The following is a 21,230-nucleotide window of genomic DNA, read 5'->3' on the forward strand; positions in this document are numbered from 1 at the left end:
CCGCGGAAAGAGTTTGAGGCGGGGGGGGGGGGGGGGGGGGCGGGTGGCGGAGGGAGGAGGGAGAGGAGGCCGCCGTCAGAGCGGCCCGGGGACTTTCCCGGAGGGAGGGCGCGGGGGGACCCGTCCCGATCCCGGTCCCCGCCCGGGGCGGGAGGCGGTGGCGGCGGGCGGGGTGTGAGGGGAGGGCGGGGGGCGCCGGCCCCGCCGCCGCGGGGGAGACGCGGCTCCCGGCGCTGTGCGCCCGAGCTGCTGCTGCTGCTGCTGGTTACGCCAGCCCCGCCGCCTGCCTCTCCGCTCTCCTCGCCTCTGATTCTGCGCACAGCCAGCCCCAAAGCCTGTCATTCTGCAAAACACAGTTTACTCAACAGAGAGAGCGAGTGGGGGAGCGGGAGAGGTGGAGAGAGGGAGACGGCGCGGAGGATCCCAGTCCCGCACCCCAGCATGGCTTCGGGGGACCTTTACGAGGTACCGGGGGCCGCGGGGCGGGCGGGCGGCGGGGGGGCGCCGGCCGGGGCGCCGCCGAGGGCAGCGGGGGCGCGTTCGGAGCCGCTCCGCCGAGCCCTCGTAGTTGCCGAAGAGCGGAGGAAATCGCCGAGGGAAGGGCTGGGGTGGGGGGAAAAGAGCTGGCGTGTGTGCCCGGGGGGGGGGCAGGGAGGGATGGAGCGGCTCCCCTCCCTTCCCGCTGCCTCTCTCTTTCTCTTTCTCTCTCTACTTTCCATCGGGCTTGATCTTAGCAGGCCTTGCAAGAGAGAAGGAGGAACGAGTGAAGGAGAGCGAGAGTTAGCGGTAGGATGGGGAGGCGATCGCGGTGTGATGAGCCCGGAGAGTGGAGAAAGTCCAGGTAAAGTCATAGGCGCTCTGGACGTGCTGAATGTGCAGATTAGTGCGAAAAAATGCGCCTTAGCGCTGCCGGGAGGCGCAGGGATGGAGGCGGCTCTGCGCCCGCTGTGCAAAGTGCAGGAGCCGGCGCCAGGTTGCTTCACCTCCTGCCCGGGGTGCTGCGGGGGCGGCGGCCGGGCCGGGCCCCGGTTCCCCGCGGGCCGCAAAGTTTGGCGGGGGCCCCGCTCCGGGCGGCCCGCGGTGCGAGGGGGGGCGGCCGGCGGCCCCCGGCCCCGCTGCCCGGCGTGCGCTGCCCCCCGGCCGCGGCACAGCGGCGACGGCGGCAGGGCAGCATCGGGCTGCGGCTCGGGGGCGGGCAGGGGAAAGGGAGCCGGCGGGCGAGACCCAGCCGAATTTTGACCTCCGGCACCCGGTTCTAATGCCCCGAACTGAGAACGAGTCTAGTCGCTCTTGCCACGCCAGAGAAGAAGAAGGGAGAAAGCTGAAATGAAAAATAAGACAGACTGGACATGGGTGTTTGAAATATCCAGTTCCAGTAAGTGGAAGCAGGGTGGAAGTGGTAAAAACATCAAACGTGACTGGATGTCCTACAGTTCTTGGTCTGGAGCACCTCCTCAGGCTCCACGTTTCCTGGTGAAATGGCTGTTTGTATTGGGGCTGTCTAGAGAGCACTGTTGAAGGACTAGGACAGAAACCATCACCTTCCAGTTGGAGCTGTGTCAGTGATAGGTGCTGCTCAACCATCAGAGTGTGCTTGGGTGTGAACTGCTGCTGTGGTTGGTTGGACGTGGTTGGACTTACTCTCCGTTGGATGATCTTGATGATCAGCTGTAGGGTCTCAAGTGCAAGAAGTGCAGGATCTGACAGGTTTCATGTAGTAAGTTTTCACTTTTTCATTGTCTTTCAAAGTCTTTAGCGGAGGTCGTAGCTAAGGGATGACATTGCTTATTAGGATGGTATTTTACTGTGTGTGACACAGACCTCCTCTGAAGTGAACAGCACTTAAACTCTCCTACATGGTGTTAAATTATCAGAAGTACATGATGATCTGAATAGTGTCATTGACCTTTTCCACCCCATTTTTCAATATCTGTCATTTAACTTTGTAATTTTAAGGACATTGTATGTCAGCTGTACTGCTGTTGTGACTCTGGAATAGCCAGTGGGAGCTCTGTGAAGAACAACTTTGACCCAAAAAAGTTAGTGATACAATTTTAGGATTAGTAGTTTCTGGGATGCATAGAAGACCTTTGCCAGGCGTTGCCTGGGTTTTCTTTAGATCTTTGGATTAGTTCTAGGAAGAAATAAAGCTATATGTCTTAGCCTAATGGTAGCCATGCTGGTTTGGCTCTGACTCATGGTTTAAAAATTCTGCCGTTTTATGATGCTTGTGTTGTAAGATGATGACGTTTGGTAGTTGGATGTGGGCTGTGTCACTGCGTGACATCCAAGTGAGGTTGCTCGAGTAGTCACCTGGTGTGTTCTGTGAGAGAGCAGATCGCAGCCCAGTTTGCAGGCGGTGTTAGGCCCAGTCTTCTCTTTGCAGGCATTTGCATGGAAGAATGTGAATTTTTGAACTGTGTTTCAAAGCCTCTGAATCATTTCCTTTCTTTGTTACTCCATTTGAAATACTTTTGCCTATTGTACAACATGGAAGAATTCTCTCCACCAAAACAGGTAGGTGGAAGAAGTGTGGCTGTCCATTTCTTGTTGTGTGAGGTGTTTGGAAAATGATCTCAACTGGTCACGGTGTAAAATCTTCATCTACATGTTGGACATGTGGCAGAAAGTATGTGCAGGGCTTCAATTATCAATCAATTTGCATTTTGCATCTTCACTGGGAAGTTCTCCATGACAGAGGTCAAGAAATGTCTAGAAAGCTGAAGAGTTTGTATGTATAATAGGTATCAGTTGTGCAGATGGTAGTGGCTTCATTTAAAAGATGACTCAGTTTTGCCTCCTTGCTTTTCTTCCCTTCCCTAAAAGCTGCTGTATCCAGGGGATTTATTAGAAAGAAGCTCTTAGTGCTGGGATGTCCCACACCAGTTTGCAAGTGAGATGAAGTGCTTTGTGCCCTCAGAGCAATCCCAATTCTTGAACAAGTAAAATGTTATGTGGATGGCAAGATGACCTTTAAACAGTTCCAGGATTTTTCCTTGAGATAATCTGGGGCTATGGGTGTAAGTAAACCATTTGGGTCTTACAGTGGCATTCCAAAGGTATGGTGCACTCCTGATTCCCCTTCCACTCCTTAGTAATATCCAAATCCTTCAAGGATTCTTACTGAACTTCTTCAAGTAAAACCAGTGATTAACTCTGCAATTTAGAGAATTTAATGCTGGCCACAAAATTATTTTTAAAGCCAATCACAATATAGAAGCCCATGATAAAACACATGGAAAAAGTACAGTGTGTATATTGCCTATATGAACTCATCATACTTTGGTGGCACCCAAGAAACTTTTATAAATTTTGAGGTTTTGGAAAGAGATGTGCATATTTATCCTGTCAGTTCATTCATTTTCTACTGTCGTATTATTTTAAAAGGCTTTTCAACCTTTTAAACTTAAAGATAAATTCAATTACTGTCTTCATATCAAAGCAAAATAAGATCACAGACAAAATAACCTCAGTGTTTGGTTTGGTTAGGTGCCTTTTTCTACTTAGAAATGGCTTTTAATCATCTGAAATACCTCCTAGTATGTTTGGGTTAGGACTGTGAAACAGGTACTAATTTATTCTAGAAGCAAAAAATCACCCATGAGGAGTTCTGTGTTTACTGGTAGTCAGTTCTAGACCTGTGTGTTAGAACCAAAACACTTTACAGCTAAAGATAATTATTACATTATATGGTAAAATGTAGGTGTTAGTTTTGATGTTTTTACTTTTTTTTCCTTTACCAGTGAAGAATGTTGTGTATATTTTAGTGTAATTCTCGGACTGTATTAAATACTGGTTTGGCTTTGCTTGACTTCCATGTGCTTATGATTTCAAGCTTTTATGAGTGGGTGAAAGTGTCATGGAATATTCCTATTTTTTTTCCTTGGTTTTCCTCTTAAGAGGTAATCTGTTAAATATTAAGGACCTATGGTGCATGTTTCCTTGGAAATAATAATCTGAAAATAAAGGATTGACAAAAAGGGTCTTCAGAGTAGCCTTCAGTAAGGCTGTCCTGGTTTGCCTTGTGTTTCACAATGCACTGTTGGATGCATTGACAGGAAATACTTATTCTTTTTGGAAACAGGCAAAAAGGGAAAGGTATTTACTCTTAAATATCAAGTTTGTTGATTCCACATTAAAGTTGTCAGTAACTTGAAGTAACATTTTTCATTTTCCATGTACATTTAATTACATTATCTGAACCCAGACAGTTATCTCACAGACTCTGGTATTTTAAGTATATGAGATGGCTTTAGAGGGGAAAAAATTCCATATGAACAGTGCTCCCAACTTTTTTTTCCTGCCCCAGAGCATCCTGTTTACTGCAATAAAAACCTCCTCTACTGATGAATATGTCAACCAGTTGACAGTATTGCAGAGATGCTCTTTAAGCTCATCTCGATGCATTTTTTTAATTTAATATTATGGGGGGTTGTGTGCAATGAACACCATTAAATTTTGGGGGTGATGAAGTTAAAATCTAAAGTGGTATTTTATCATTGTGTCAGATTGTATTACAACATTTTTGGTAAGTCATCTAAAGATTGCAGCCAGTTTTCTGAAGGGGACTTACCATGTATGCGTTTCTGGATCACAATAATAAAATCAGTCTTTAAAGCTCAATAGTTATTGCATTAAAGGGAAGAAGTGACATTTGTAAAAATGGCATCTTCTCACTGAAATGATGCAAGGCCCATGGCCAGGAGCACATCCACCACAGTGACACATTTCAGTTGGATCTGAGTCTGTTTATGCAGCAGTGTAAGAATGAGCTGCAGATCATTTCAGCTCACATGATCCTCCAGAAAGATAACGTACTTCCAGATAATTGAAATATTTCCGATTTATACCTGCATTCAGGTACCAGCAAAGTCAGAACTTGAATATAATAATGGCACAGTTTGGACTGCTGAATCCCTCTGACATGTGGCGACATGCAGATGGGAGAGAACAGGGTTGAACTTTTGGATGCAAGGTTTGGCTTGAGATGCAGAGTTCAGAAAATCATCTTTGCTTTACAAGGAAATGCAAGTTTTTGAGCGTTGTGCTTTCCATGTGTGTTGCATCTCTTTCCATGGAGTCACTTTTTAGCAGAGGTACATACTTAAACCTGCTTATTGAACTGAAAAGCAGAAACCTATTTTTTTATTATTTCATGTCTGTATTTTCTAAGACAGAAGTGACTTGGAAGAAGATGGTGTATTTTAGTAAAGGTTGTTATTTCTCAAATCAACCTCTGTATTGGTACAACTGCTCTGTGGTGAATAGGACTGACTTCACAAGCAGAAAACAGTGGCTTGAAGTAGGGTTTGAGAAATATAGGACAGTTAAGCACCTACTTCTGTACACTGGCAAGCTGTGGGTGCAGTGCTGATTTCAGTAATACTGAGCTGGCACTCTCAAGCTCTAAGATTTGGTCATCTGTAAGTAAACCTTTTCATTTTTTTAAGTGGAAAATCTTTATTAACTATTTTGAAGAATCAGCTATTTATTAATACCTTATCAGTGATCTCTTCTCAAAATCAGTGTGTAGAAGACAACTGTCCTCAAAATCAAGTAACCTCCATGCAGTATTACCTTCAGCAGGTAGAAGTCCAGAAGTTTTGTTCCCTGATGAAAGTTTTCAGGACTCAGTTCCAAATGTGGTGTGATTTACAGTGCAGACTGTATTCTTCAATCCTAAACTGGGAAGTCATCTGAGGTATAAATTGAGGTATAAAGATGGTAACAGAGAGTTAACCAGAGGTCCCTTCTGCCCACGTGGTGAGACTTCTCTAAATTAAAGTTACTGAGGGAGGTTCAAAAACAGACCTGGATAACTCTGGCAATATTCATTGTCTTACTAAGAAATTCCAGTTTAGAGCTGCATATGGAACATTGCAATGCCCATGACAGTCTTGTTTACCTACAGCGTCACTCTTACCACAAGCCCAACTTCCTCATTACATTGTAAACTGCTGAGCATATTTTTGGACACCCAAACCCAATTGATTTCTTGTTACAGTCTTGATAAAGTGTTTTATTTGGCTCAAGTGCAGCTTGCTTCAAGGTACAAATCTGAATGGTGCTCCTTCTTGGGAGGGACACTGTAATACACCTTTGTCACTCTTAAAAGCCTTAACTTTTGAAGTGGAGGTACCACCAAATCCACTGAACTGAACAGGCTTCCTTCCCTTCAGTATCCAGGTTCAGTGCCCGTAACTATCCAAAGATTAAAATTGCATCATTTTTTATAATACTTCCTGAATGACAAATACAGTGCTTTATTTTGGGCTGATCTTTAATTGAATATTAAAATTCAGCAGTAAACTCATTGTTTAGTAATTGCTTCTAAAAGTTAAAATATTTGGAAAGAGACAGCTCAAATAATGGCAAAGTTTAAATGTGGTCTAAGATTCAATGAAATGGGCTAATTTTTTTTTTTTAATCAATAGAGTGATTGTGATGGCCAGCTATGTTGTAAATAGCATTTCTTTGTCCATTCATTTGACTTTGAGCATTAGTACAGTTTCTTGGCTCTGTACATTTTCATCAGTGCAATCTCTTTTTGTTGTTCCTTCTTATCCATATATTTTTCAGATAGTTTTTGCAACACATTTTATGGCACTGGCATTCTGGCACTGGCAAAAAAAAATATTAAATAGTTAACTGTTTCTTCCATTCAAACTATTAGAAAAATTTAATGAAAGTCAAATGTTTTTAGTGTACGTTCATGCAAATACAAATATTTTGGTTTTGACAAAAGGAAATTCATCGTTTCTGCCTGTTGAATTACATCACAATCCTTGTTTATTATTAAAATTTTACATTGGTAATATTGAAACACTAAAAGGAAATACACCTCAGTCTGTTTTCTTCCATTACAAAGAGCAAATGTAGATTAGAGTACTGTTTCAATACTATCTCATTTTGAGTCCTGATTTAAAATATTGCTGCAAATCTATTAGGTCTCTAAAGACTTTCAAAAGAAATTGTTATGATTGATCTGTGTAGAAAAGAATGATTCTTCTTATGCCTCACCAAAAAGAGGAATTAGGATTACAGAATGGTAAAGGGTAGCAGTATGAGCAGGAGACTACAACAAAACACTAAAACAAAACCAGCATTTAAAACATCTGTCAGAAAGACACTTCTGTCTGAAAATAGCAGTTCTCCTACTTGGGCTTTCCTAGATGTCTCACAGAACATCCACAAAATTTGCACTCCATTCCTTCAGAGGGGCAAACCAGAGACAATGAGGATTTTTTCTTCCTTCAGGTTCTTCACTGCATTTATTTAGATTTTGTTGGGGTTTTGTGGAATCATCTTCTATGAATTACTTATATATGTGCTCATACCAAATGGATTAAGAAGGAATACAAGGGACTGCACAGCGCTAAGTCTGAGCTCCATTGCATGCAGATGAGTAGCACCTGTCAAAAGAAATGGAATGAGCAGATAAGATGTGAACATGTCTTGGTTTGGACAAGAGTTAACATTTTTATGGGATGTCTCACAGATCTTAGGGTCAATATTTAGAGAAGAATGATTCTGGCTGGTGTAAATGGTTTTTCAAAAAACCTTTTTGTAAGATCCCACAGGAGCAGCTGGTAACAAAACCAAGCTATGGTCCAGAAGGTTTGGTCATCTCTTAGACCACCTGTTTGACAGAGAGGTGTCTATGAATAGAGGTTTCAGACACTGGTAATGGGACCTGTATTGTATAACAGAGCCATCAATTACTTGAAAATAATCACATTTATTCTTGATAATTTATAGATTGTTATTAGTATAATTGTCAAGACAAAGTTTGACAGTGAAGAGCTGAATGACAGCAGCTGAAATTCAGTGCTTACAAATGCAAGCTGATGATCAAAGGAAAAATAATTCTGACTATTCATGCATAAAAATGAGCCCTGAAGAAGCTGTTACTATTCTGGAGAAATCTTGGAATCATTATGGAAGGTTTCTGGGTGTGTCCATGTTTTATTTTAATTTGGATCACGTGCATGCTTTTGAAGTGAATCTCCCTGTGATCCCCGGTTACCACACCTCTGTTTGCATCACAGCATTGCCTTGGAGAGCAGTGACCACAATCCCTCCCAAAGAAACCACACCAGAAAATGTGTTTCAGCTCCTAATGAGTGTCCAGTCCATGGCACCAGACTTCTGGCAAACAGAAGTTTACATGTTATTAAAAGAACAATTGAGAATGAAAGAGAAGATGATCATCCTTGTGTCCCTGGGGAACATGGTGCTCTGCAGTACTGCACCTACTGCCAGGAGACAAAAAACAAGAAGAAATGCAGAGAAGGGCCATCAGGGTGTTGCAGGGCATGGAGTGGCTGAAATGACACCTTTTGACAATTTTCTGGCTGGGTAAAGAAGTGGCTGAATGGTACAGAAAAGGCAGATGGGGGATGTTCAGTTAAGTCAGAGATGAAGGCTATTTCTCATGGCACAAGAAAAGATATGCAGCAAAGGAAATAATTAGGCAAGTGATGGAGACAAGGGAAGTACTTCACAGTATTTAAATCTTGGAACTCCTTGCCATGGGATGTTGTGGAAATCAGAATTGTAAATGGCTTCAAAGAATGGTAAAACAGGTTCTTGGTGGATTGATCCCTTTATACTTTTCAGCACAAACCAATCTTTAAACTGCTAATCATGAGAAGCTGTGAGGGCAGAGCAAGGGCAGCACTTACTCTATAGATGTTGTTTCCTAAGCATCCAGTACTAATTTCTGTTTGAATATACAACACGTTGAGCTAAGAGGACCTTTAGTCTGACCTCGTATGGCAGTTCTTAGTTTTGTACTTACTACAGTCATTAAACAAACATAGTTATTGACTAAGGTGTTGATACGGTCTGCAGAGATCACAAACACACTTGCCTTACAAGCTGTATGCCAGTATTCTAATTCCTAACCTTTGTCAAATAATATCTTTGCACAGCAAAGGAAGAATCAGAATAATGGGCTCTGTTTCTGCTTTAGAGCCCTCACAGTCTAGATTTAGAATCAGTGAATTATTACGATTGGAAAAGTCTTCTAAGACCGTTGAGTCCAACCACTAACCCAGCACCACCATGTTCCCTACTAACTCATGACCCCAAGTGTCACATCCACGTGCCTTTTGAACACTTCCAAGGATGGTGATTCCAGCACTGCCCAGGGCAGCCAATTCCAGACTTCTAACAAGTTGCAGTGTGTGGTACAAGGAACCAAAAAAGTAGAAGAAAGGAGATTATGAAGTAACATTGACAAACATATGTAATAAATGAAGTTTTGGCTCCTTGTCATAGCCCTGCTTAATAACTGGGGCTAAAGGGTTAAAGATAAACTAGAAAAGTTTCCAGTAAATGCATGGCATGAGGCAAATGATTGAGTCAGTGTTACTGGAAAGTTACATTAATGGAATAACATGTTTCTGATGAACAAAACCAGGTTTTTCCTACGAGAAAAGCATTTCAGCATCTAAAAAGGTTTATCCACAGCTTTCCCACATTTATGATTTTGGGTGGGATTCATAGACTTCCTTAAATACTGTACAGAACTGTCAACCTGCCTAACCTGAATATACATCAAAAAGCCACTATTAACAAACTTTTAACAAAACCATCAAGTGGTTATTCTGTTGTTCGGAGTTTTTTTCCCAGAAATGGGGATTAATAATATATTGATATATAAACAGCCTCGTTTCTAACTGACCAGCCTGACCTGTCAAATTTTCTCACACGTACACAATGAACTTTTTTGTGACACCACCTGACAGTCACTCCAACAAAGGAGAGAGCATTGCTCATGTATCTTATTATTCTTAGTAATATGAGAGATCTTAAAATAAATAAGTGGGACATTGCATAGTTTTTTAAAAGACTGCTACTTTGTAAAATTTGTTTGACTCTGCTAATAGACTTGCCTTTAAATGTTATGCAGTTGAAATTTGCTCTCATATTTTTCGTTTTTTGGGGAAGGGACAAATTTGCAAAATATGAAATGACATTAATACACCTTATGAATTTGTCTTCCAGAAATCTTTTGTGATAATTTTCAGGTATTTTAGCACAGGAAATCTGACAGAAAAGGTGCTGGAGAAATGCTGAGAAGTAGAGTTCACATGGAAGGAAAGGGCACAGTTATGCTTACAGGGCTTGTGAGTAAGTTCTGAGAGAAACTGCAAAGATGTTGATCACAAAGTGTTTTGGTGATTAATGTAGGGGAGGAATGACAGACTGCAGTGCAAATGGGAATGCATGAATTTAGGATGGTACAGCACGGGAAAACCTTCATTGATGTGAAGTGACTGCCTTTATCTCTACATAAGCAGAGGAAGTAGCCAAACTTTTAGGTTCAGCAATGGTGCAACATAGCAGCAAAGCTTCAAATGAAATAGGAATATGACTCACATATCAAAAGCTGTACAAGGAGAAGGAGGGAAACTTCGGATCGCAAATTAAGTGTTAGGAATTAAAGGGAAAACTACATTTATGTACCAAAATGACTTCACATGATTCCAGGGGAAATAACCTGAAAATTCTTGAAGGAATGATAAATATTGGCTGAGGAGGGGCAATTAGAACTTTGTGATTTATCTGCAGTAACTGGAAGCAAGAGTCTGTAATAGAGTCCAGGTGCATAAAGTCAAGCTTTTCACAATCTGAAAATTGGAAAAGTTGAGAAAAAAATTCTACTATTGTGTTCTGTAAATATTAGCACTGGTTCATCATTTTCTACTGTGCTGACAAGTCAGAACCAATATACTTCAACAATCAGAAAAGGAGGTGGTAGAGATGATGAGGAACTCGACAGTGTTGGATCCTTGTGGTCACTATTACAGACCTCATGCTGCTGTTTGCTGCAGATTAATACATGGTGGTATGCAGTGTTTGTACAGTCAGCAAAATACATCATAGTATGGAAACAGTGATAAAAGTAACAGGAAACTGAAAAAAACAATGAAAAAGAAATTATTTCTGGGGGTGGTTTTTCTGTGTGTGGTTTTTAGGATATTTTGTTTCTTCCATTTTTTTACAGTAGAAGTGAAAAATTATCACTTTTCTGTCTTTGTGTATAAAAACAGTGTAAGATAGGCAATTAAATAGACAGGCAGTTCAGGTAGCAAAATTTAATAAGACTGAATGTTCCTCTAACTTACCTTTATGGTCTGTTAATGTCTTAGGTGCAGTAGAAGCCCTAATCATTTGTGCACTGATGATACCCAGAAGGTGCAACAGAAACACCAGATAAAGTTGTGCTTGATAATTTCTCTTTACATATACCAATGAAATAGCTTCTCTTTCACCCTACACACAGAGAAACCCTCAGATCTTTTAAGGAAAGAAATAGGATGAGGCCCTTAGCCAGCTTTTATGGCCTTTCCAATGCTGCATTTTATTTGCCTCTTGGTGTCAAGAATGGTGATCATCAATTAACTGTGAGAAATGTGGATCTCTCAGAGGAAAATATTTGAGTATCAATGTGCTGAGCAGCACCTTCAGAGCCCACATGATTTGGATCAGCTCCTTCCTCTACTTTTTGCTGGTTTAGGACCTTCTGCAGCATTCTGTACACAATAGTGCTGTGTTAGTGCTTTTAGGGAAGCTGAAATACACCGTCAGAATACACAGCAAGCAGGCTGCCTGTGTGGCCTGGTGGAGCTCAGGAGCATCAGAGAGCTGTGCTCCTCCCCTGTCCTCTCTCAGCTTTTGGAGGCCATTGGAAGGAGACTTTTCACCAGTAGAAAGTATTTCCATTGCCTTTCCCATGCACTTTCATCAGGTGATGGGCGAAAGCAGGAGAGCCGAGGTGGCCTTGTCATCTCTTCCTGCTGACTAAGGCCTATGTGAACAGTCTGTTGTAAGGCATTTATCAAATGGATCAAGGTAATAAAAATTACAAGCTCTAAGGAAAACACCCCTTTTTTTCCATTGCACACATCCCAAACTTTGCATTACTATTCTCATCAATCTCTTGTTACACTGAGAATGTGCTTTCATTGAAGAGCAGCATGGCTCAACACGTGGACTACCAGTTGTAGTTCATAATCTCCCATGAGCTGCCTCTTGCTGCCTCAGGAAGCATTGAGAAATTGCCAGAATTCAGGGAAGACTGTTCTTTCTCCCAGCTGAATAGCATCTCCCCGGCTTTGTCACGGGCAGCACAAAAGATGACAGATCTTTTTCCTGCATTGTTTGCCCATCTTGTGCTTTGGCTTTCTGACATGACATCACTTTCAGTATTTCCAGGGAGTGCCTCTCGGAAGCAGTATCAGGTATTGCAGTGGCACAGAGTGACCACTTACTGACAAGCTGCTGTGGGCTGTGGTTCAAATTGTTCTGCAACTGTGCTGCTGGTAGTTTTTGTGCTTCATCCACTCATGTCAAACACCACTGACAAGCTGCTCTGTTTAGAAGAAAGGCAAGTCTCCTTTTAACATGAACTGAACCTCCTATTGTACCATGAATGATGCAATTTCCTCCCCTGCTATTAACTGCTACTCTTGTAGCCTATCTAGTTTACAGGGGGGAAAAAAGGTCTTGCTTACTGATCAATAAGATCATATACATAAGATCATTACATATAGTTTTTATTTTGGATGTGCAGTCTGCATTGCTGGTATATCTTAAGTTACACAACCCTTGATTTTCTGCATGCTTTCTCCATTTGAAAGTATGTGTCCAAAGGACAGTTGACAAACCAAGGACAATATTTTTAAAAGTTGTTTTTTTTTTTTATCCCCAAGCCACAAGGCAGAATTCTTTAGTTAACTGAAATAAACCCTGCTTTAATGTAACACTTTTCTAAGATGTCCAGATTCCCTCATTAATTCTAGGATTTTGTGGAGCTCAGAACAGCTTTAACAGAACTTTTCCTATACATCTTTCTTACTTCGTGTCCAGCTGCTTTTGCTCCTGTTACCACCCAAAGACAGCCATTCCATGATAGCAAGCATCTTAAAAGTTGCAGTGTAATGGCAGTTGATCTTTCCAAGTGCTGGGTTAGACACTGAGGATGTTGTTTAGTACTGAGAAATCACCAAGGAATGTTTTTAGATGTACATTTAAATACGTACACTTTCACAGGCATTGAGGGGATATCTGGGGATTGCCTACAGATATTTAGTAGTTGATATATCACTTATTCAAGATTTGGAAAGTACTTGAGAAGTAAGCCTCAGGGTTAGCAGAGGAGCTGTGTGATAAGCCTTAGATCTCACAGAAGAACTGATAGCAAGACCTACCTTTTCATTCCCCCTCTGATTATACGGTAGCGCAATACAGCTTTGCAGAGACAGATACAGCCTGACTGAGGGAAGCAGAGGATGAACCGAGGCTGGTTTACAGTCAGTATTGAGGTTTGGGGTTTTTTTGTTTTGTTTTTTCTTTTGAAATGACTAGTCTGTAGCTCCATTTCTGAGAAGGTTACTTGAACCTGTGACTCAAACAGTGACATCTCTGAACGGGGTAAACCGGTAGCTGCAGCACTTCTGGGACAGAAACTGCTGACTGCTCAGAGCACGTTCCCCTCTGCAAACATGGTGGCAGCTGCTTTCGATCTGTGGCTTCTCACTGCCATTGTGTCAGGGAATCACACTCCGAGTTTCAAGAGCCACAATAGAGAATAAGTAAAGCTGTGGCTCATTTAGGACTGGGTGTTATTTTAATGAGCTTAATAAATCCTATATAGGACTGAAAGTTTCTTTGGAGTTCTCAGTCCTGCAAAGTAGCGCTCTCAGTCTGACCTTTGAGCCTTGTACACTGCCGAGCTCTGAAAAACTGCACCAGTTCTACGCTGCACCAATTTCAGCAACATCAGCAACCCCAGTGAAAGTAGCTCACCCACTTCAGCAGCTGTTCTCAGCATCAAGTTGATCTGCAAAGGGCTTCCACGGCTCACCATGGTCACTGACACTCACTGAAGTCCAGGAGATCCACACTCATACAGAAATGAAATTGTTTGCTTTGTGAAAGAAGTACCCACAGATAATAAGGAGTTGGAATTTTGTTAACCAAACTCATCACATGATTGAGGCTGAAATGTTCATGAATGTTTATATTGTTCTTGTGAAGCATGAATGGCAAGGATTCATTCCATGTATGATATATGGACACTGACCTTCAAAGGGAAAAGTTCATTGCAGCAGCATTTATCTCACTTTTGGCGAAGTAGGGTGATGAACTGGTATAATTTTTTTTATTTTTAAGTACTATCACAGCTGTTTTCTGGCTATGTTGCAGTTTTATTAATGGATGTGTATTGTAAGTTATCTATCCTTGGACAGTCTACTTTGGAACAGTCAAACTAAAAAACTGCTTTTATAAAATTATTTCAGTGTGGTTTAATACCAAATGCTGAGAAATATGGTAGCTACACCAAGAAAATTAAAAGCCCTAAGGCTAAATATTTTTATAAAAGTCACTTAAAAAACAGAACTTCAACCACCTAAGTTGACCTTGGTGGTTACACGGCTGGAGAGCTTTGGCTGTGGACAGCTACAAGTATAGTACTGTTTGAACAACTTACCAGAATCTGCCCCTGGTGTAAGGCTGTGACTTCTACTAATGCAAAATCTGCAGCTTTTGATTCAGATGATTAGGGAAGTGTCCAATATGCCATTGAAATGATTTTCAGGTATCTAAAACCAAAAGATACCTGAGGGTTTGGCCCTTAAGTGAAAATATTCACAATTTTTCAGAATGTTCCTGGAGCAAAAGGAACTCTCTTCCAGTAAAAGGATGGCATCATAGAGCACAACAGGATTGCTGCATCTTTCCTTATGGTAGATGTGTGCTGCTCATTTTCATGTGAGTGCAGCTCTGACAAGCAGTAAATGTCCCGTGTGGCATATGGATAAGGCAGTCACTTCACCAGCAGGGATGTTCAATTTGGGCAATGCACACAGCCATTTCAAGATCGTTCCTAATTCCAAACGACTTGTTCTATTCTGAAGGCTTTATAAGGAACTTCCTCTCTGCTAGCCCTGGTCCATTGCTCCTCCCATCCTTTCCCTTCGTGCTGCCAGTGGCATTTCTGTGGATGTTGATAGCCTTGTCTTTGGGAAGCCCCCTGGCAGCCCTGCTATGCCCCTGCCCATCTCCAGCTCTCTGGCATCCCACTGTCCCTCTACTGCCTCCATGCACTGGAAAGCCTGGAGAATAAGAGAGAATGTCCACAGCTGACTCCACAGAGAACTTGGCCTCAAAACCGAACTCGGGGTGTGTTTTTGAAGGCCATGTAGGCTACAAAAGTGCTGCTGCAAGGACAGGAAAGTGTCACTGTCCTCTGTCTCCCTCACACTTGGCTGCCCTGGGCCAGGGAGCTCATGTGCCACTAATGCAAACACTGACAGAATTTACCATGTGGAGTTCCCTGATGATGCAGAACTGGGTTATTTCAGTATAAATTGATTCACTAGTCATGAATTTCATTTGAGAAAATCGTGTAATTTTTGATTCACTGTCTGCTCTAAGGTGACAGCAGCTCTTTTACATACCCCAACAGGCTCAGCAAACTATTTAGTCAGTTTGAGATGGAGAAGAAAACACTGTTACATCTTCATTTCCCAAATACAGCTGATGGTGAATCACTTGTGCCTAGTGAATGGTCTGTCAGGTCAGCAAAACCAACCCCTTGCTTATTTTTGGGCACATATGTGCAAAAAACGCTTATTCTTTGGATAAAAAATGTGAATATACCTCACTATGGTAAAAAAAATATAAGACACTAACTCAAATTATTTAACTCCTTACACTTTATTATGTTTCTTGTGTCTGCTTTCAGAACACTCTTAGAGTGTTCTTCTTCAATTTGTTTAATTGGTATTTTTGAATACATAGCATAGAGTTTTTGAAAACCCAAGCATTGAAAAAAAATTTTAAGCTAAATTGCTAATTTTTTATAGATCTGCATTATTCATAGACGACTTGTTTTTAAGCTTTTGTACTTAGGTAGTATTATGACTCTAAACGAATTCAAATACATATTTAGTACTTGAACTTTTTGCAATGGAGCAAGGCTGTTGTTGTCCTGTTTGCAGCAGGGTACAGATCTATGCAGATGTAAAGCAGTTTGTAGACAGATGTGGGTAATTATATAGTTGTTTGCAGTGATCCAGTATAGCACAGTGAAAACGTCTCTCTGGCCATGTGACTGAGCACATGGGTACAGATTTCAGACAATAAGTAATAAATTTTTTGCATACCAGAAATAAGACTGGGGCACAGAAATGAGTGCATCTTCCTTGCATTTAGTTTCTCCATTTTTTTAGTCAGAATTGTGCTGTTTTAAGTGGAGGTCCATTGTTTTTCTAAGCAATAAAACTAAGAAAAGAAGTTATTTATATTGATCTGGTGAATGCAGTTATCATAGTCCCACACTTTATAGAAGTGCTGTCTCCCAATAGTACAAAAAATAGCATGAATTTGAACTTTAAACACAAGTGATGAACCCTAACATTTAGGATGAAGTTTCCGAATATGGCTCTAAAGCAGCTACAAAATTTTAGACAGAGCCATCACATTAGCTCCTAAATTTTACGAAATGTAAAGAAACATGGAGACCATCTGTTGAGTAAGTTGCAAACCACTTTGCAGGATTTAATGTTTGGAAAATTAAATTAACCAAGAGATATAAAAAGTGCCAGTGGCTGGAAGTTTACCCTTCAAAATTAGAGTTGAGACACACTTTTTAACATTAAGGTTATAGCATTCTGTTTATGGTACTTTGATTCACTACCAGCAATGGTGTACTTTCCGTGAATCATGTCAAATTAAGACACGATGACTTTGTAATAATGTGGTTTAAGTAAATCAGAATTTGGGACCTCATGCAAAACATGGATGAAGAACGTTCCTGTGCAGCCCAGGGTTCAGTGGGTGAAATTGTCTTTTTGGCATTCAGATCTGTAACTGTGAGCCTGTAAGTAATGTCATAACACACAAACAGGCAAATCTGGGTCCTCATACTGAAAAGGAACATGGATTCCTCTTAACAGACTTGCTCTTTGGTGACCTGGTATGCAAAATTTACTCTAGATCTGTGTTTGAGTTTTAATCTATGTTTCCTTGGTTTTTAGTGTTATCAAGACACTATATCCCCAAAGGTTTGTAGCCACAGAATAAACATTTGTCAAAAAAGGAAAACTTTGGTGACATTGAAAAAAATTTTGTGATATCATGTCGTTTACTCCAGAAGGTCACTATTATTTTAATAGTTTTGTTACACTAAACACCTAAAATGCTAGAAACCTCAAGCTCAAATATGCAGAGTCTCTCACCATTATTTTTAGAACATTTGGTGAAGAGGATATTATTAGCTTTTTATGTTAAAGAGTGGTTTAGATTCTATAGTTTGAAGAAAGGCATGGTGACCAATTGTTGGAGAACGAGTTCTAGTGTGTGAATAAACTGTAAAGTGTAGATCACTCTGATGGAGCAGAAACTTCCAGTACTTAATGCTGTTTGAAATAACAAGTGATTTCAGACTATTTCTTTGGAATTATACAATTTTTTCACTGTGCACACAGTATATTTAGATTATCACTGGATGCCCTTCATTGAACAATGCCCACAATTACTTACATAATTAGATTTAATGATGCTGACTTACAAGTCTGTGACAAGATGGGCACTAGAAAAGGGAAAGAGCCATGTCTTGGGAATAGTTTATTATCCCATATAATTTTGGGGGGGGGTTTTGTTGGTGCCATGAGTGGTGGCTGTCCCCGCCCCAGCCCCCTTCCTCCCTGGCTCTGGGGCTGTCTATGACGAGGTTTGAGAGCCAGGCTGGGGTTTCTAGAGGGAGTTGGGAGCAGGGTGAGAGCCAGCCCTTCTTTTCATCACGTTCTGTTCAACTGGGTATCAGCAGGCGGTATCACCAACCATGGATCCTGCTGTTTCTGTGCATATTGCCTGCTTCTTTTTGGTTATATTTTAGCTTCGGCACTGTGACTGAGTTTGCTGGTTGGGCTTTTTTTGCTGCTGTGCTGTTGGGAAGCCCAGAGCCAGTGTGTGCCTGCCAGGACCAGGAATATTCTCATTTCCCACCGGGTGCTGGCCCCATGCTCCACACAGCCCAGACCCAGGGACCAGCCAGGGCTGGTGAGAATTCCCAGGGGATCTTTCTCTCTGCCGTGTCTGGGAGCCGGGCTGCTGCTGCCCATTCCCAGCCATGCCTCTACAGCTGCTCCAGGGTTTGTGCTCCACTGGAGCTGTTTGGGAGGTCCCGCAGTCCAGCTACAGCTGCAGGGCTGCTGCTGCCTCTTGCTTGCTGCCCCCGGTGAGCCTGCCCTGCCATTCTGGCTTCTGAGGTTTCCTGATACAGCTCCTTTCACTATCCAGAGGGGGCACCGGGATCGGCTGCCCTGGTGGGTTTGTAAAGGAAGCCCCTTTTCCATCCCGTCCCACCGGCTGCACCGCCATTACCGTGTGGGTACTCGCGCCACAGCGCCCCCTGCAGCCGCGGAGGAATCATCGTACCCCCTGCCCGGCCGGGAGCCAGCAGTGCTCCTGCTGGCTGTGCCCGGAACTGCACCCAAGGGGAAGGCGCTGCGGCCCGGAGAGGCTGTCACTGGGTTTCTGGAAGGGATAAGGTCCCACAATATCAATATCTAGCATTTATTCAATTTTTTTTTTTTTTTTTTTTAATAAACTGGGTGGTTTTTTCACTTTCACTCCCTGGTATCCATTTCTCTCATTGACAGAAGAAAAGGGAGTTACTGAAGCCCTTTTCTCATTAGAGGAAACACTCATTCCGGGGCATTATCTCCTGAAATTTGTCTCAAAACCAAAATCATAAAATGTAGATTCTGGGGTAAAGAGAGCCTGAAAAATATCATTGTTCCTTAAATATCTAAGTTTTTAATCATATTTTTTAAAAGACTATTTTAAAAAAAAATGAGGCCAAATATATTTTTTTATTGAAGATAAATTGCACTTCTGACCCTGACAAAAAATTGAAGTGACTTATTGATTAACTTGGACAGGACTGTCCATTTGGATGCGTATGGTGTTAGCAAGGGTTAAAAAAATGAGAAATTACATCACCAAGCAACTGAAAGTAGAAAGATTTCGGACATTCATATTATTTTGAATAAGAATTATTTGGTATTCTATGGCCATCAGAGGAATTTATTAAACACCTCACAGTGCTCATCTGAGTAAGGAACATTTCCAGCAAAACGTAGGAGATATACGGTGCTTAAGACACTTTTTTCTCCCTTACTGTCACCTTTGGAAGACTTTCCAGCCATATAGAGAGAAACTGGAGACTATTCCATCCATTTTTCCCCAGTGTCATCTAACCAGTATTTATCCTTACACGTGTCATAAAATATCTGCAATTCCCTCTAGAAGTAATTCACAGGTGCAAACTTGCCTTTTAAAACCTGCACTAACTATTTATGATTGTTGCATTAATGGAATCAGGAAGGCAAGAACTGTAAAGATCCTGGAGCATACGTGCTGCCTCTGCCGCCTCTGCCCTGTACTGCACAGTCCATGTGACATTCAGCAGCCAAGGGCAAGGTCTTTTCCAGAATAACAATGAATTTTTGCCCAGCAAAGCTAACATCTCTTGTCTTTGGGGCACACTAGGCAATCATTAGCACTTTTCTGACAGACACTCTGTACTAGATTTTGTGATTAACATATTCTGACCATTTCATTTCAAGAACAAGTCAAATGTTATGGCACGCTGTGTATTAAAGGAAAGTGCTCACTGCTGTAAGCTCCTCCTGTAATGCTGCTAAATAACGGTAATGATCATTAGTATCCATGTAGTAGAATAGGTTTACATATGAAATATGTAAACCTTTTTAACTATGAAAATAACATTTCAGAGTGGTAATCGGGGAAATATATACTCTCTAGGGAAATCCTCTGATTATCTAAAAATAAACTTGGTTTGTTTAAATCCTTCTTGCATGACCACAAAAGTTTCTTGTTTCCTTGGAATTAAAATAAAATTAAACCTGTGCACATCATTTTGAAATCTTCAAAACATGAAATACTTTCTTACTGTCTAGGAGGCAAGATTAGTTATTCTAGATACCTTGCATTAGTTATTGGCCCTAAAAATATTCCAAAAGGATGAGGTTTATGTTCCTCAGGGTCTTGCTCAGTCAAGTTCTGAATAGCTCTAAGGGTGGATATTCCACAGCCTCTGTGGACATCTGTCCCAGTATTTGGCCACATGTATGGTTTGTGCTGGGCATGACAGTGAGGACAGCAGAAGATTATTATTGACTCATTAGAATCAGATTAGCTAGCTGTCCAATTCACAAGAGTCCTAGAAGTTAAAATTCCTTTTTGTAAACTCATAAACCATTTGTGAGTGCGATCTTAGTATTGAATGTGACTCAGAGGTTTGTTATACTAAAGTGGGAATTTAAGCTTCCATTCATGAAGTATCTGGAAAACAGTTTGGGTGTTGGAGCACCAATGTGCATTGGTCTCTGCACTAACCCTCGATTAATAACAAGCAGACAGCTGCAGCCTTCCCCAGCTCCAGTTTGTGACTGGCATAGTGCCATGGAAAGAACATGCACTAGCCCAGTCCCAGTGAGACAAATGTAGGGAATAAATCTCAGAGAAACCTACATTTATAAAAATATAATTCTAAAATTGCCCTGTTCTACAGAGGGACATGGAACAAAGCCCTTTGCCACATTATTGCTGCCAGTGCATCCAGGAGCAGCTGAGGTATTCACGCAACTGCCAAGTTAGGAATCTGACTAACAAATACATGGAAAATTTCCTCAGTAATATATTCACTACTTACATATTCAGTACTGCTTCGAGCATAGACATTTCTAAATCGTTCCTCAGCTTCATCAGAGTTCCAGTCTCACCCTGACACTTGATGGGTCTGTACCATCTCTGAACAGAAACAGAAGGTAGCTGCAGGATGGAGATGTACACATTCCTCCAGTAACTCTTGGAGTGATCTGGCCAGCGTTTGGAGCAGGATGGCAAGTCTGTACCTTGCCACCTGAGAAACGTCTGTGTTGTTCCTTAGGACCTCCCTGAAAGGAGTAATGGATTCCAGTCTAGAGCAACTTCTATGACTGGAAGTACTGCCAACACTTGTCTGAAACCTTATCAGGAATCATGATGACCTGAAAAACTGAAGACTCATCAGTTAACAAATCCTTGGCTTGAGTGAATTACCAGGGCTAACAGAGGACTGGCTGAGATGAAGGAATGGTGCCCATCTGTTGCCGAGGGCAGCTTTCAAGAGGTGAAGGGCCTGA

The 21,230-nt window shown here is 41.7% G+C and overlaps 1 protein-coding gene across 1 annotated transcript in view; it reads left to right on the top strand.

The window, feature by feature from the left end:
- Positions 1-345: 345 nt before the first annotated feature.
- Positions 346-21,230, top strand: part of CDYL2 (chromodomain Y like 2) — a 56,317-nt gene continuing 35,432 nt past the window's right edge. Inside the window, exon 1 of the mRNA XM_066194654.1 lies at positions 346-465. Coding sequence (XP_066050751.1) covers positions 442-465 — 24 coding nt within the window. The 5' untranslated portion in view covers positions 346-441. The remainder of the gene's footprint in view (positions 466-21,230) is intronic.

The sequence above is a fragment of the Chamaea fasciata genome, unplaced genomic scaffold, assembly GCF_029207755.1.
Source record: "Chamaea fasciata isolate MVZ Bird 193981 ecotype frontalis unplaced genomic scaffold, bChaFas1.0.hap1 SCAF_12, whole genome shotgun sequence".
NCBI lineage: Eukaryota > Metazoa > Chordata > Aves > Passeriformes > Sylviidae > Chamaea > Chamaea fasciata.